The following is a 12,067-nucleotide window of genomic DNA, read 5'->3' as shown; positions in this document are numbered from 1 at the left end:
CTCAGTTTGTGTGAAATGAGTAGGAGCAGTGACTTAAAAGCATCACAGGCCTCAAGGTCTCAAGATCAGGCTGCCCCTAACAGGGACACATCAGCATGAAATCCCATAGACTAGCATAGGCTGCCCAACAAACAAAAACTTTGCTCTCTCTCTCTCTCTCTCTCTCTCTCTCTCTCTCTCTCTCTCTCTCTCTCTCTCTCTCTTAGTTTGTCCGAAATGAGTGGAAGCTGCGAATCAAAAGCATCAAGGCCTCGTCATCGGTTGCCCCTAACAGGGACGCGCCAACATGAAGGCCCATGGACTAGGCGCATAGGCTGCCCCTCAGAGCTTAGCAAATTCAAAGCATCATTGGCATGAAAGCCTCAGCAATTAGCATTAGGTTGCCCCTCATAGGGACGCATCAGCATGAAGGTTTGCTGATTCACATCACAGAGAGGCACAAGAGCATGCTCATATTGAGAAGCCCAACGCTGCACATGAAGTGGGGGGAGGGACGCGAGCTCAAGTTGCAAGGTGTGGGTAGGCGCGGCCCAAGCAGCAATGTAGAATCTGCGGGGCACGAGGCCCAAGCTTCTCGATAGAGGAGCATCCCTTTATAAAGCCTCGGATACCTAATCCTCACAACCCTTTCAGCCAATAGAAAAAAAGAAGCCTAACTAACCTTTGAAACGACTTACTAACACAAATGATTATTTTTCCTTAGGAAAAAATATGGAACCGACCACTAAGGCCTGCCATGGTTGGAAAAAATATGGAACCAACCACTAAGGCCTTGCCCCCCATGGCAGGCCAAAAAGGCATGCATTAGACAGGACAAAAAAACCCTAAGCGAGGGGTTTAGTGCAGATTTTGGCGTCAACAGGAATACGTATTTAGTAGCTCCAATTTCTAGGGTTTCAACAGGCAACCTGCAATGGCGGAAGACGAGGCCATGGATACGGCCGAAGTATTTGCAGGGCAAGCGGACGACCTACACTTGTATGTGATGTCAAGATTTCAGAACTCCGCCGCCTTGGAGCATCGCCATCTTTGTGCAGTGGTTGCGGCGATGGCGGAGGTCATCAAGGAGCAGGGCCTGCCTCCCACTCCCACCGCATATTTCGCCGCCACCATGTCTGCCCTTGAGCGCCAGTGCAACAGCAGCGTGCCCATGGATGATCATGTGACCACAGCCCTCTGTACGTTCCTCGCCATCGTCCTGCCCAAGATCTCTCACGCTGTGCTCAGGTCCAAGGGGGCCGCCGCCCTTTCATTGCTCGTGGCCATAGCTGGCAACGGCAACGTCTCTGGTGGTGGCCTCAAGCCTGCCTTCACATGCATTGCCGCTCTATTGCGTGCAGCTGATAAGTCCGATTGGGCATATCTTGCACCCCCTTTCAACATACTTGTAAAGCACTGCCTTGATCAACGCCCCAAGGTAGGCGCTGCTTTCCTTACATTGCTGTGCTTTTGAATGTTTTGTTTGTATTAAGGAAAAAGGGTCTAGCTTGCATTCGTAATTTTTCTTGGAACTTAAAATTTGCAAACTTTTCATGGAATAGAACCTGGAATGGAAATAGAAAAAGGTGATTTGAAGGTTGGAGCCCTCCTACAGGAAAAGAGTCCATGTCTTTTGTTTCCTTGCTGGGCCAGCACTCACAGTCCTTGAATATGGAAAGTCGTACATGATCTTCTCACTAGACCTTGTCTTTAGCTGGCTGTGAATCAGAACTCACACCCTTGGTCGACAAGTATGCCTAGGTTAACTTTAGATCAACTTACAACCCACTAGGGACAACGTTATTTGCCTTGACTTGTGCTCTGCCAAAAACTCACGTGAGTTTTTATCCTATCTATAGCAGCATGAAGGTTTTAGGTTTTATTGAAGGACAATCAATCGCTAGTAGATCAAGTGTGAGCTTTCGTTTTCAAAGCATGATTAGATTCAACATGCCTCGTTAGCTCGAGGAGTTTGTGACTTGTGGAAATTTACTAGACATCACGACGTGAGGTCATAAATCATGGGTGGGATGCCTAACAGATTGATGCAAGGAGAATGCACTTGTGGACGTCCTTAGCAAGAAGGGTGCAACAATCTCTATTCTTGCTTGGAACTCAACTTTACTATTACAATGAGGGGGACTAAGAGTTCATTTTGAGTGGCCACGAACACATGTGACGTTTGATTTTATGAAACACCTCTGCGAGAGGTTCCCACTTGGTGGATTTCTTCTCAAAGGTGGGCATCGGACCAAACGGCGACTACTAGGTCTTTGCCTTGGTGTCAAACCTACCAAGGTACTCTTGGTATACACTCCTTCTTAGTGACCTCCTTGAGGGTTCATTGAGGTGGATTCTTGGAGGGTGGTCTTTGTCAGTGGTGATGGTCTATGGATGGTGTGAGGGGTGGGTGGCCTAACAAGGTCCATGTTTCCTAAGACAATCTCGCTGTTTTTCGTTTTCTCCTTCTTTTTCTTGTGAATTTGATTGAGCATGTTCTGGGTGAGAGGTCTATAGTAGCATTTCAGCTTGCTACCATTGAAATATCCTTCTATCTTAGTCTTATTCAATATCGCAATCTGTATTGCACCTTAAAGGAACAATTTCGGTGATTTGGTAGGGACCTTGGCCTCTATACTCGAGTTATCACTTGGTGTTCTTAACACTATACGTAAGTCCATGTTTCCTTCCTTCATGTATTTGTCCTTGAGTTGGTTGTCAAACCCCTGCTTGTGCCGTAGTTTTTCAACCATCAATCCATACACGGATCATAATCTTTGCTCGCTTAGTTGTTCTAAGGCAATTAGCCTTTTTGTGAGAGGGTTTTCCTTGAGGTTATGCCTTGCTGCAATTCGAAGGCTTGGAACCAAGTGTTTCATTGGCATTTCTGTGTCAAGTCTGAATGCAAGCTGAAAAGGTGTGCTCTTGACAACCACCTTGTATGCGGTGCGATGGGTCCATAGAACAGATTACAACTTGTGCTTTCTATTGCTTCTTGCCCATCTTTGTGAGAATGGTGCACGTCTTCTTTGTGCTTGCGGCTTAGCCATTGGCTAGTGGATAATAAGGTGTTGACTTTCTGTGCATCACCAAGGTGGATAGAAACATTAGGTACAGTACGCTTGGAACGTGCTCGGTACGGGTATGAAAAGTACTCATCAAGGCAAGGTACGTAAGGTACATTCATGTTTTTTTTAAATATTGCAAAAAATAAAACATTGATAGATTTGTCATTGATGACCTACATAAAAAAATATCAAGGAGCTAGCATATGTAGTATGCTCTTCAATCAACATAAAATGATATACAAAGAGATAATGCAGAATCCATATGAAATCATAGATGATAAATCATCATCAATCTATATCAAGAGTCACGACTTAAGAGTCCGCAACTTGCTAATAGATGAATCTTAAAATTGCCTAGTGTACAACTCTACTAGGCAATGGGCACTCAACAATGAATCCATAAGTGACAACTTGCACCATCAATGATCGCTAAACAATGAACACCATCACTACAGATCATCATCCAGGTCTAAAGATGAGGATGATGAGGAGTCCCCAATTGTGAGAACATTTCCACCACTATCATACTTTGGCTCCGCCACACCAAGAGGTAGATGTGCAACAAAACCCGAATCTGACTTTGGAGGAGAAGAGGGTTCTAGTTCTTTAGTTTCTCTTTGAGGTTGGTCCTCACGCCTCCCATTGCCAGTCGATCCTCTACCTCGAGATTGTTGCCACCTCTTCCTCGAATTTGAAGGTTGATCTTGTGGTGTCGAAGGAGTGATTGCGTAGGCATGTATCAACACTCCCCAACTCTCTATGGAATTGTCTCTACAACTCTTGCTTATCTTGAACCTCATTGGACTGAACCTCATGTTGTTCTCTGCTTCAGTGAATCTGGATGGACCTGTATGTCATTAGAAGTTCAAATTAGCTATTAGATTATGGAATCTCAAAAGTTAATAGAATATAATAGCATGGTGTTTTGTTGGAAATTGGCCCGGGGACCAAGTCGCAGGAGGTCACCCATCCCTGTGTTCATGCCATTACACGCTTAACTGGAAGTTTCCACAAATTGGTCTAGCCATCCAGACCCCAAAACCATAAGGTGATGGAGGACCTCCGGTCTATCCATTTTGTGGAAATCTCCTAATGCTACGCTTGGCATCACTTTTCTTAACACCCCCCCCCCCTTGGTGCCAACTTGTCCACTTTTTCTTCACTCAGAGGTTGAACTTGTCCATGTTTTCTTAGCTCAGGGGATCAATTTGGCTTCTCTAGTGGCTTAGAGGTTACACTTCAACCTATGGCTCCTAAGAGTCCCGGGAGGTCACCCATCCTAGTTGTGTTCATGCCAATACACACTTAACTGGAGGTTTTCAGAAATTGGTTGGTATCCATGAACAAATCAGCAATCTTGTAGAGGGTATGGAGCAATGTTGCCATGAGACGACGCATCCAATCCCACCTCCTACCAACAAGCTGCAAAATTTGCTTCACCCTGGATAACCAATTAACATTTTAGTCTTCGTTACAACGCTACGAAAGAAAGCCCCAAAGATTTAAGAGTTATGAAAGGATAATCACCTGTCTTTGGAGATGGCAGTGCTAGCACGTATCTTGTCTCTAGCTTTTGGAAAAGATGGTAGAGAAGTCCCATGGTGGATCCCTCCATATTTGTCACACGTAAGAGATACCAATAAAAAAATATTCCAGATATGGGCACAAGAACCAACTTTATTTCAAATACCAATGCGAGAAAACATGTAAGTCTTGGCACAGGTAATAAAACCCATCTTTCTCTGAAATAGAATTCTTTAAACCTTGGGAATAAATCTCTTACTTTGGATAAAATCTAAATCCATATAGGCAGGAATATTCATTATCTAGTCATGTTCGGTGACAAATCCCATGCCAGTGCATGATCCAAATACGATTCCTTGACTCTTCAAGTGATACTCTATATAGTTGGGTTCCTAGCCACAAATCCTAGAGAAAGAGTAGGGCTCAAGTCCAAAGAACTTCAATTCTTGTCTAAGTTTTAAATCTCATCCAAGCCATAACCTAGCGTAATACTACCAAGCCAAGTCATAGACCACAAGTGCCATAGCATCATAATCACAGGGGACGGAAGGGACGGACGGTTGGAACGGAGGGACGCCGAGTCGGGACGGATTAGCAACGGGGACGGCAGGGGACGGTCAGACGTCCCCCTAGAGGCGTCCCTCACAAGGGACGGTGACGGGGAAGGGGACGGTGGCAGAAACGGGGACGGCACTGTGGGGGGACGGCAGGGAGCCGTTGCGCGTAGTTTGTTTGTTTGTTTTTTTTTTGCCCGTTTCTAGCTGTTTGCCTTGGCCGTTTCTAGCCGTTTATGGCCGTTTGGCTTGGTCGTTTGGGGATGCCTTGAGCCTTTGAGGCTTGGCCCTTGAGGCTTGGCCCTTGAGGCTTGGCCCTTGCCTCTCTCTTGCCTTGGCCTTTAGGCTTGGGGCCTTGGGCCTTGAGGCTTGGCCCATGCCTCTCTCTCTTGCCTATCTAATATCTATATAAGAACAAGGCTACAAGGCTACAAGCACACACACACCCCTTCAAGTTTTCAACTTTCAAGGCTTCAAACTTGAAACTTCAAAGTTCAAGCAACTCTCTCTCTCAACTTTCAAGCCTCAAGCCTCAAGCTACACTCTATGAGTGTATCCACTCTCTCTAGTCTCTCTCCCTCAAGCCTCATTTTGATGGTACTTCCAAAGTAGAATAAGTGTAGAGTAGAAAAACTTAAAAAAAGGTATTTTTTGAGTGCCGTTCCCTCCCCCGTCCCCGTTCCCTACTTATGGCCGTCCCCCGTCCCCGTCCCCGTCCCCCGTCCCTTGTGACTATGCATAGCATCATACAGTCCATGGTCCAAATCTTGGACCCTATATGCAATACCGTCATGTGGTCCAAAAGCCAAGTCCTTGATCCTAGGTGTAATACCATCACATACAAACACTGGATCCCAGGCACATTGTCAGCATATGATCGAGTTCCATACCCTCCTCTCCTACGGACAAGGGAGTGTATCCTCTTAAGTCTTGGACTGGAGGCCCTATCGCCGTGAGATCAAGAACCTCTCCATGATGAACTATACCAAATGGATCTACCCAAGAGTTCCACGCCCTTGTCTTCCACGGGCAAGACAATGTATTTGTTGGAAGGTTGGCGATTTCGAGCATGTGATCTATGGCTAGAAGGTGCCTTCGATTATCCCATAAGTGGAAGCATGGGAAGTTGAAGAGCCATACATAGGCTAGAGTGGCACCTTGTCATAGTCATCTCCTCTGGCCGGTGTTTTGGGAGGCAGCTCACTGGGAGATGGGAGCCCGGTGGAGGGATGCTGCAGTGCCCGTTGGGGGTGTTCATGGAGCTCGATGGTGATGTGTCTCCTAAGTGTGTTAGTCTTCCGCTGCGCATTCTGACATGGTATCAGAGCTCGGGCGCGTGTGGTCCTGGGCGGCTCAGGCGTGTGTGGTCTTGGGTGACCCCCTCGTGCCTCGGTGGCTTGCAGAGCTCAAATCGAGGGAGGGTGTTGGAAGGTTGGCGATTTCGAGCATGTGATCTATGGCTAGAAGGTGCCTTGGATTATCCCATAAGGGGAAGCATGGGAAGTTGAAGAGTCATATATAGGCTAGAGTGGCACCTTGTCATAGTCATCTCCTCCGGTCGGTGTTTTGGGAGGCAACTCACCGGAAGATGGGAGCCCGGTGGAGGGATGCTGCAGTGCCCATTGGGGGTGTTCATGGAGCTCGATGGTGATGCGTCTCCTACGTGCGTTAGTCTTCCGCTGCGCATTCTGACAGTATCCTCATAGTACTTACCTCTTAGACCATGGTTTAATATCATCCCAGGGGAGAAATTCAGATAAAAACATATTCTCCATCACGAGAAAGTATGATTCCATATAAATTTTGAATCTTGATCCTCATAGCAAGAATACACGACTGTTAAAAGCGATTTAATACTTAAAATAAAGGCACTCACTTATCCACTTAATAACCACATGCACACTTTAAATATTGGACACCACACACGAACTTGAAATCCATCCCCCCCCCCCCCCTCCGAGCATGGATGTGTAGACTTGTATGTTAGATGGATGTGCAGTCTTGTATGGCCATCAAGCGCATGTACAATCGTGCGGATTGCTCATAAGCATGAACGAATTGTGTATGGCAACAATCGGCAAATATGGGCATCAACGAGAGAGAGAGAGAGAGAGAGAGAGAGAGAGAGAGAGAGAGAGAAGTTGAGATCTCACCATGCGCACAGAATATATATTTATATATGCACAAAGCTTTCTACATTTTGTGTCTGTGCGCATGGTGAGATCTCAACACACTAGCCAAAGAATATATATTTATATATGCACAAAGCTTTCCACATTTTGTTTTTCCTTCATGGTTTTCTTCCATGCTTGTCCTTCACGCTTTTGTATTACCAAGATTTTATTTTGCCCAAATTTACAAGCTAATGTCTAGACTCTAACCATAATGTTTGTGTCTTATCCAAAAATTCTTGAGTGCACCAAAAATAATAATGAGTGTGAATTGTTTTCATGTGACGAGGGCTCCAAAATATAAATTGCCCTGCCTTTTATTATAACCACCCATTATAATAATGATGTGAACACACATAAATTACATGTTTTGACCTTGTCTTCCACGCATATGACCATCTTGTCATCCCAATGACATACGTCCCGTGTAATCAAAAGCGTGGGTCTTGTTCTTGGGAGCCCATGAAGATGGCTTGGGTGCAGGCCTTTTATTATCAACTTTTCCACCCATTATTATAATGATGTGAACACACATAAATAACATGTTTTGACCTTGTCTTCGAGGCATATGATCATCATGTCATCCCAATGACCGTCGGACATATGTCCCATGTAATTTAAAGCGTGGACCGTGTTCTTGGGGGCCCACGAAGATGGCTTGGTTGCAGGCCTTTTATTATAAACTTTTCCACCCATTATAATAATGATGTGAACACACATAATGTTGCATGTGCGGAAGCCTTTGTTGTATTGATCCATAACCCTAAGCCTGATTAAGAACATTGTATTATTAAGACAGAGGAGAGAGAAGAAGAGAGAGATTGGTGTAAGGGTTTTCTTATATTTAATATGGTACAAAAAGGTTGCATGAATGCTTGTACACGTGTGGGCCTTGGTCGGCCTGAAGGGGTTGACCTTTTGGCCCCTTTCTACATGCTTCTACTAATGACTAATGATGTACTACTGAATGTATTGATGCTTGATGAATGAAATGACTTGTGCTTATATATATACTTTGGGAAGCAGTCAGCCAGCTACAAAAAGCCGTCAGCCATAGACCTTGATATAATCCATGTTTAAATGTTGAATGTTGGTTTGGTGGTCTAGCCACACTTGCCGCCTATTGTAGAGCAACTTGCTGCCTGTTGCACACATAGTTTCCAGAAACGGCGTTTCTGGAGCACCGAAACGCCGAAACATTTCGGAAACGTTTCCAGAAACGGAAACGGCGTTTCTGGCTTTTATTTTTTTCCAGGGTTCAAAAACCCGCGTGCTCTCTTCGCCGGCACTTTTCGCTTCTTTCCGCCGCCTGTTTGGAGCTGCTCTAGCCATCTACCTTGCCCTCTACTCCTCTACCTCCACATCAGCCCTCTACCACGCCCTCTACCTCTCTACTTGGGGCCTCCACCTTTGCCATCTAAGCTCTACCAAGCAAGAAGGAGTCACACCTTGCTCGCAGCCTGCAGGACCAGAAAAACAGCCTCCACTTCTCGAATCTCTCCGAGTCTTCCGACCTCGAACCGCACAAGTAAGTAACATGGCTCGGACTCCGGATCCTTTTTGGCAGCATGTGGAGCAAGTGGGGGCTTATGCAGGATCTGGTGGCTCCAGGAAATGGAGATGTAAATATTGTGGGTTGGTCAAAACGGGGAGTGTCACCCGTGTGAAGGACCATCTTGCTCATGTTCCAAACAAAGATGTAGGGCCATGCCCCTCTGTTCCTCTAGATGTTCGGAAAAGCCTTGAAATGTGGAGGCAAAAGCGTTTTGCCGTTCCCGAAGAGGAAGTATCTACAGCAATGGGTGGTCAAGAGCATGAAGCTGGTTCAAGTCAAGCAGCAGCAGCAAAGAGGGCCAGAGGCAGAGACACAGGATCAGATTTCTCCTCTACCTCAGTGTCGGGTGTGCATGCAAGGAGGACTCCTTTGCCAGGTGATGTATCACATTCACAAGACACCCCTCCAAAAAATACTGTACAAAGGGCTAGCATCCAAGCAGGATTTCAAAAGCAAGCAATTGCAGAGGCAACTAGGGAGCTCACCCGGATGTTCATACGGTGTGCCATTCCCTTTCATGTGGCCAAGACAAATCAATGGAGGAAGACCATGAGGGCCATCAGCCGCATTGGATGCGAGTGGGATGGCCCTACATCTGAGGCTCTGCGGACACGAGAGCTAAAGCGGGAAAAATCATGCATAGAAGTGCAGCTAGAGCCCTTGAAGGAAACATGGAAAAAGTATGGCTGCACTATATTGTGTGATGGGTGGTCAGATGTACGCAGGAGAAATGTATACAATGTTTTGGTGTCATGCTGCAAAGGCACTATGTTTTTGAAAGCCATTGATGCCTCCCTCCCAGGTCTCACAGTTACAGGTGCATTTATTTGGACACATATAAGGGAGGCTATAGTGCAAGTTGGGCCTGAGAATGTTGTGCAGGTGGTGACAGATAATGGAAGTAATTGTAAGTCTATGGGCTCTATGCTAGAGGATGAATTTCCAGCCATTGTGTGGACCCCTTGTGCATCACATAGCCTCGACTTATTGATTGAGGACATAGGTCAAATACAATGGGTTGAAGCCATCTTTTGCACCGCACGAAGCATGGTGAAGTTTGTGAAGAAGAGGCCAAAAGTCTTGAGCATGTATCGGGCCTACAGCACTCTTGAGCTATTGCAGCCTGCAGCCACCAGATTTGCATACATGTTCATTGTGCTTGAGAGACTCCTGCGAGTCCGTAGAGAGTTGATACGCACTGTCTACTCAAATGAATGGCTAGAGTGGGATGAGAGAGAGAGCCCCAAGGCAAGAGCTTTTGTGCGTGATGTCATGAGAGAGGAGTGGTGGGTAGAGGTTGAGGGGTTGATCAAAACTCTCAACCCCATCTACACAGTGTTACGCATTACAGACATGGAGGGCAGTACTCTAGGCCTTTTATACGAGTACATGGACAAGATTGGGGAGGCTCTCAACAAGCAAGACTACTTGAGAGCAGAGCAGTAAGTCTCCTCAGTCATGGCTACCCTTGCTTTACTTCTTATCTTTATTTTACTCTTGAGTCTTTACATTGGTCTCGACTCTTGACTCTTGTTTTTTGTCCTTTTTTATCTTATGGTTTGATCTCTAAAGGGTTGATGAAATCAAGGCTGTGTGGAATCGGCGATGGGATTGGTTTCACAGGCCGATTCATGCAGTAGCACATGTATTGCATCCTTTGTGGCGAGATGAGGAGCAATACGAGAACGAGGAGCTAGAAGAAGGCTTCATGACATACATGAGGAACTTGACATCTGGTAATGTGCACATGCTGAAATGTATAGAGGATGATCTCTTGGCCTTTCGCAACCAGACAGGGAGCTTTGGTCGAGAGACTGCAAAGCTTCGAGAGACTCAGCTACAGCCTGTCTCATGGTGGGAGAAGTATGGAAATTGTGCTCCCACGCTGGTAATTCACTACCCTTAACTACAGTTTACATAGTACACTGTACAATGTGCATCTTTCTTGTTTCCACTTAGTTCTAATTTCTAATTGTATGTGCATTTCAATAACAGAAACGCATCGCCATTCGAGTGCTCTCACAGGATTGCAGTTCGGGTCCATGTGAGAGGAATTGGAGCACTTGGGCCCTCTTCCATACAAAGAAGAGGAATAGGCTGAGTACCGCTCAGCTAGAGCGGTTGGTGTTTTGTCATTGCAACCTCCAGCTCCTTGAGAGGAATGCCCGACATCCGGAGCCTTCACAGGTGAATGTGGATAAGATCGACATCATGAGGGAGAGGTTCATCCCAGAGATCCCACAGAATGAGCGTGATATGTACACCTTGCTTTATGAGGAGCTGACAGTGCCGAGCCACAACACCCGCTGCACCACCCATTCTCAGAGGCAGAGGGGGGGATCCATCGCTTCCACTTCAGCAGAGGCAGAGGACCATGATCCTACCATTTCTTCATCTGAGCCTGACTCTCATGAGTCGGAGGATGACTCCTCCATGGATGATCTTGATGAGTGATTTTTGGAGCACTTAGCTCTAGGATTTTGTCATGCCAGCAGCTGCTGCCAGCCTGCCAGCCACATGGATATTTTTTGATCATGTTTTGTATTTACTATAGTCTATACATATGGATTATGGATTATGGATGATGGATGATGGATGATGGATCTTGTTTTGTATTGACTCTTTTGAGGCTTGAGCCTACAGTTGTCATTTCTGAATTTTGATCTATCATTTGAGTCTTTGACATTGAACTTGTTACTTAAGCAAAGATGTATTTTTCAAGCTTTTGTAATGTTTTTATTAATTATATATGTATGTATTAAACCCTAAAACCGAAACTCCGTTTCCCCGTTTCTTCCCGAAGGCCAAAACTCCGAAACTCCGTTTCCCGCCGTGCTCCGCACCCCCGTTTCCGAAACTCGTGGAAACTATGGTTGCACAAGGCATGCTGCTAGTTACATGGAGAAGCTCTGAGATGCTTTTTTCAATCCTAAACACCATCTAGAACATGCTGATGCAAAAATGCAGACCGAAGGGAGAGTAGAGAGAGAGAGAGAGAGTTGGAAATTCAATATTTCATATGGTACTAAAAAGTACATAATCCCTTGCAGCCATGGGTTGCCTTCTGGAAAAGGTAAACAAACCCTAACCCTAGTCTATGTCTAGACCCAACTCAACAAGGAGTTGAATGAGTAAAACAATGAGCAAAACCTGCCTTTTATAGTCCTTGGATAGCTAGAGATCTGGCCAACTGCTGGTCGGCCAGCCAACTCCGAC

The 12,067-nt window shown here is 45.8% G+C and overlaps 2 protein-coding genes across 3 annotated transcripts in view; both read left to right on the top strand.

Moving 5' to 3' along the window:
• The first annotated feature begins 626 nt into the window (after window positions 1–626).
• Window positions 627–12,067, top strand: part of LOC147615407 (uncharacterized) — a 54,641-nt gene continuing 43,200 nt past the window's right edge. For both annotated transcript variants that reach the window (XM_086779510.1, XM_086779509.1), the window contains exon 1: window positions 627–1,417. In XM_086779510.1, the coding sequence (XP_086635636.1) occupies window positions 914–1,417 (504 nt within the window). In that variant the 5' untranslated portion in view covers window positions 627–913. The remainder of the gene's footprint in view (window positions 1,418–12,067) is intronic.
• On the top strand, window positions 8,864–11,447 carry LOC147615409 (uncharacterized). Its single transcript, XM_086779511.1, has 3 exons — window positions 8,864–10,293; window positions 10,424–10,739; window positions 10,847–11,447. The coding sequence occupies exons 1-3, from the start codon at window positions 9,044–9,046 to the stop codon at window positions 11,303–11,305; spliced, it is 2,025 nt and encodes a 674-aa protein (XP_086635637.1). The 5' UTR covers window positions 8,864–9,043; the 3' UTR covers window positions 11,306–11,447.

Source organism: Cibotium barometz, chromosome 40, assembly GCF_041138505.1.
Source record: "Cibotium barometz isolate CiBa-2024 chromosome 40, ASM4113850v1, whole genome shotgun sequence".
NCBI lineage: Eukaryota > Viridiplantae > Streptophyta > Polypodiopsida > Cyatheales > Cibotiaceae > Cibotium > Cibotium barometz.
The sequence above is the reverse complement of the archived record's forward strand: the minus strand, read 5'-3'. Positions and strand labels throughout refer to the sequence as shown.

What these genes read in the sequence shown, in the direction of transcription:
- LOC147615409 (XM_086779511.1), top strand. Translation starts at nt 9,044, where the DNA reads ATGTGGAGGCAAAAGCGTTTTGCCGTTCCCGAAGAGGAAGTATCTACA. An exon ending in GACTACTTGAGAGCAGAGCA is followed by an intron (nt 10,294 to 10,423) that starts GTAAGTCTCCTC and finishes TGATCTCTAAAG; the next exon opens with GGTTGATGAAATCAAGGCTG. An exon ending in GAAATTGTGCTCCCACGCTG is followed by an intron (nt 10,740 to 10,846) that starts GTAATTCACTAC and finishes TTTCAATAACAG; the next exon opens with AAACGCATCGCCATTCGAGT.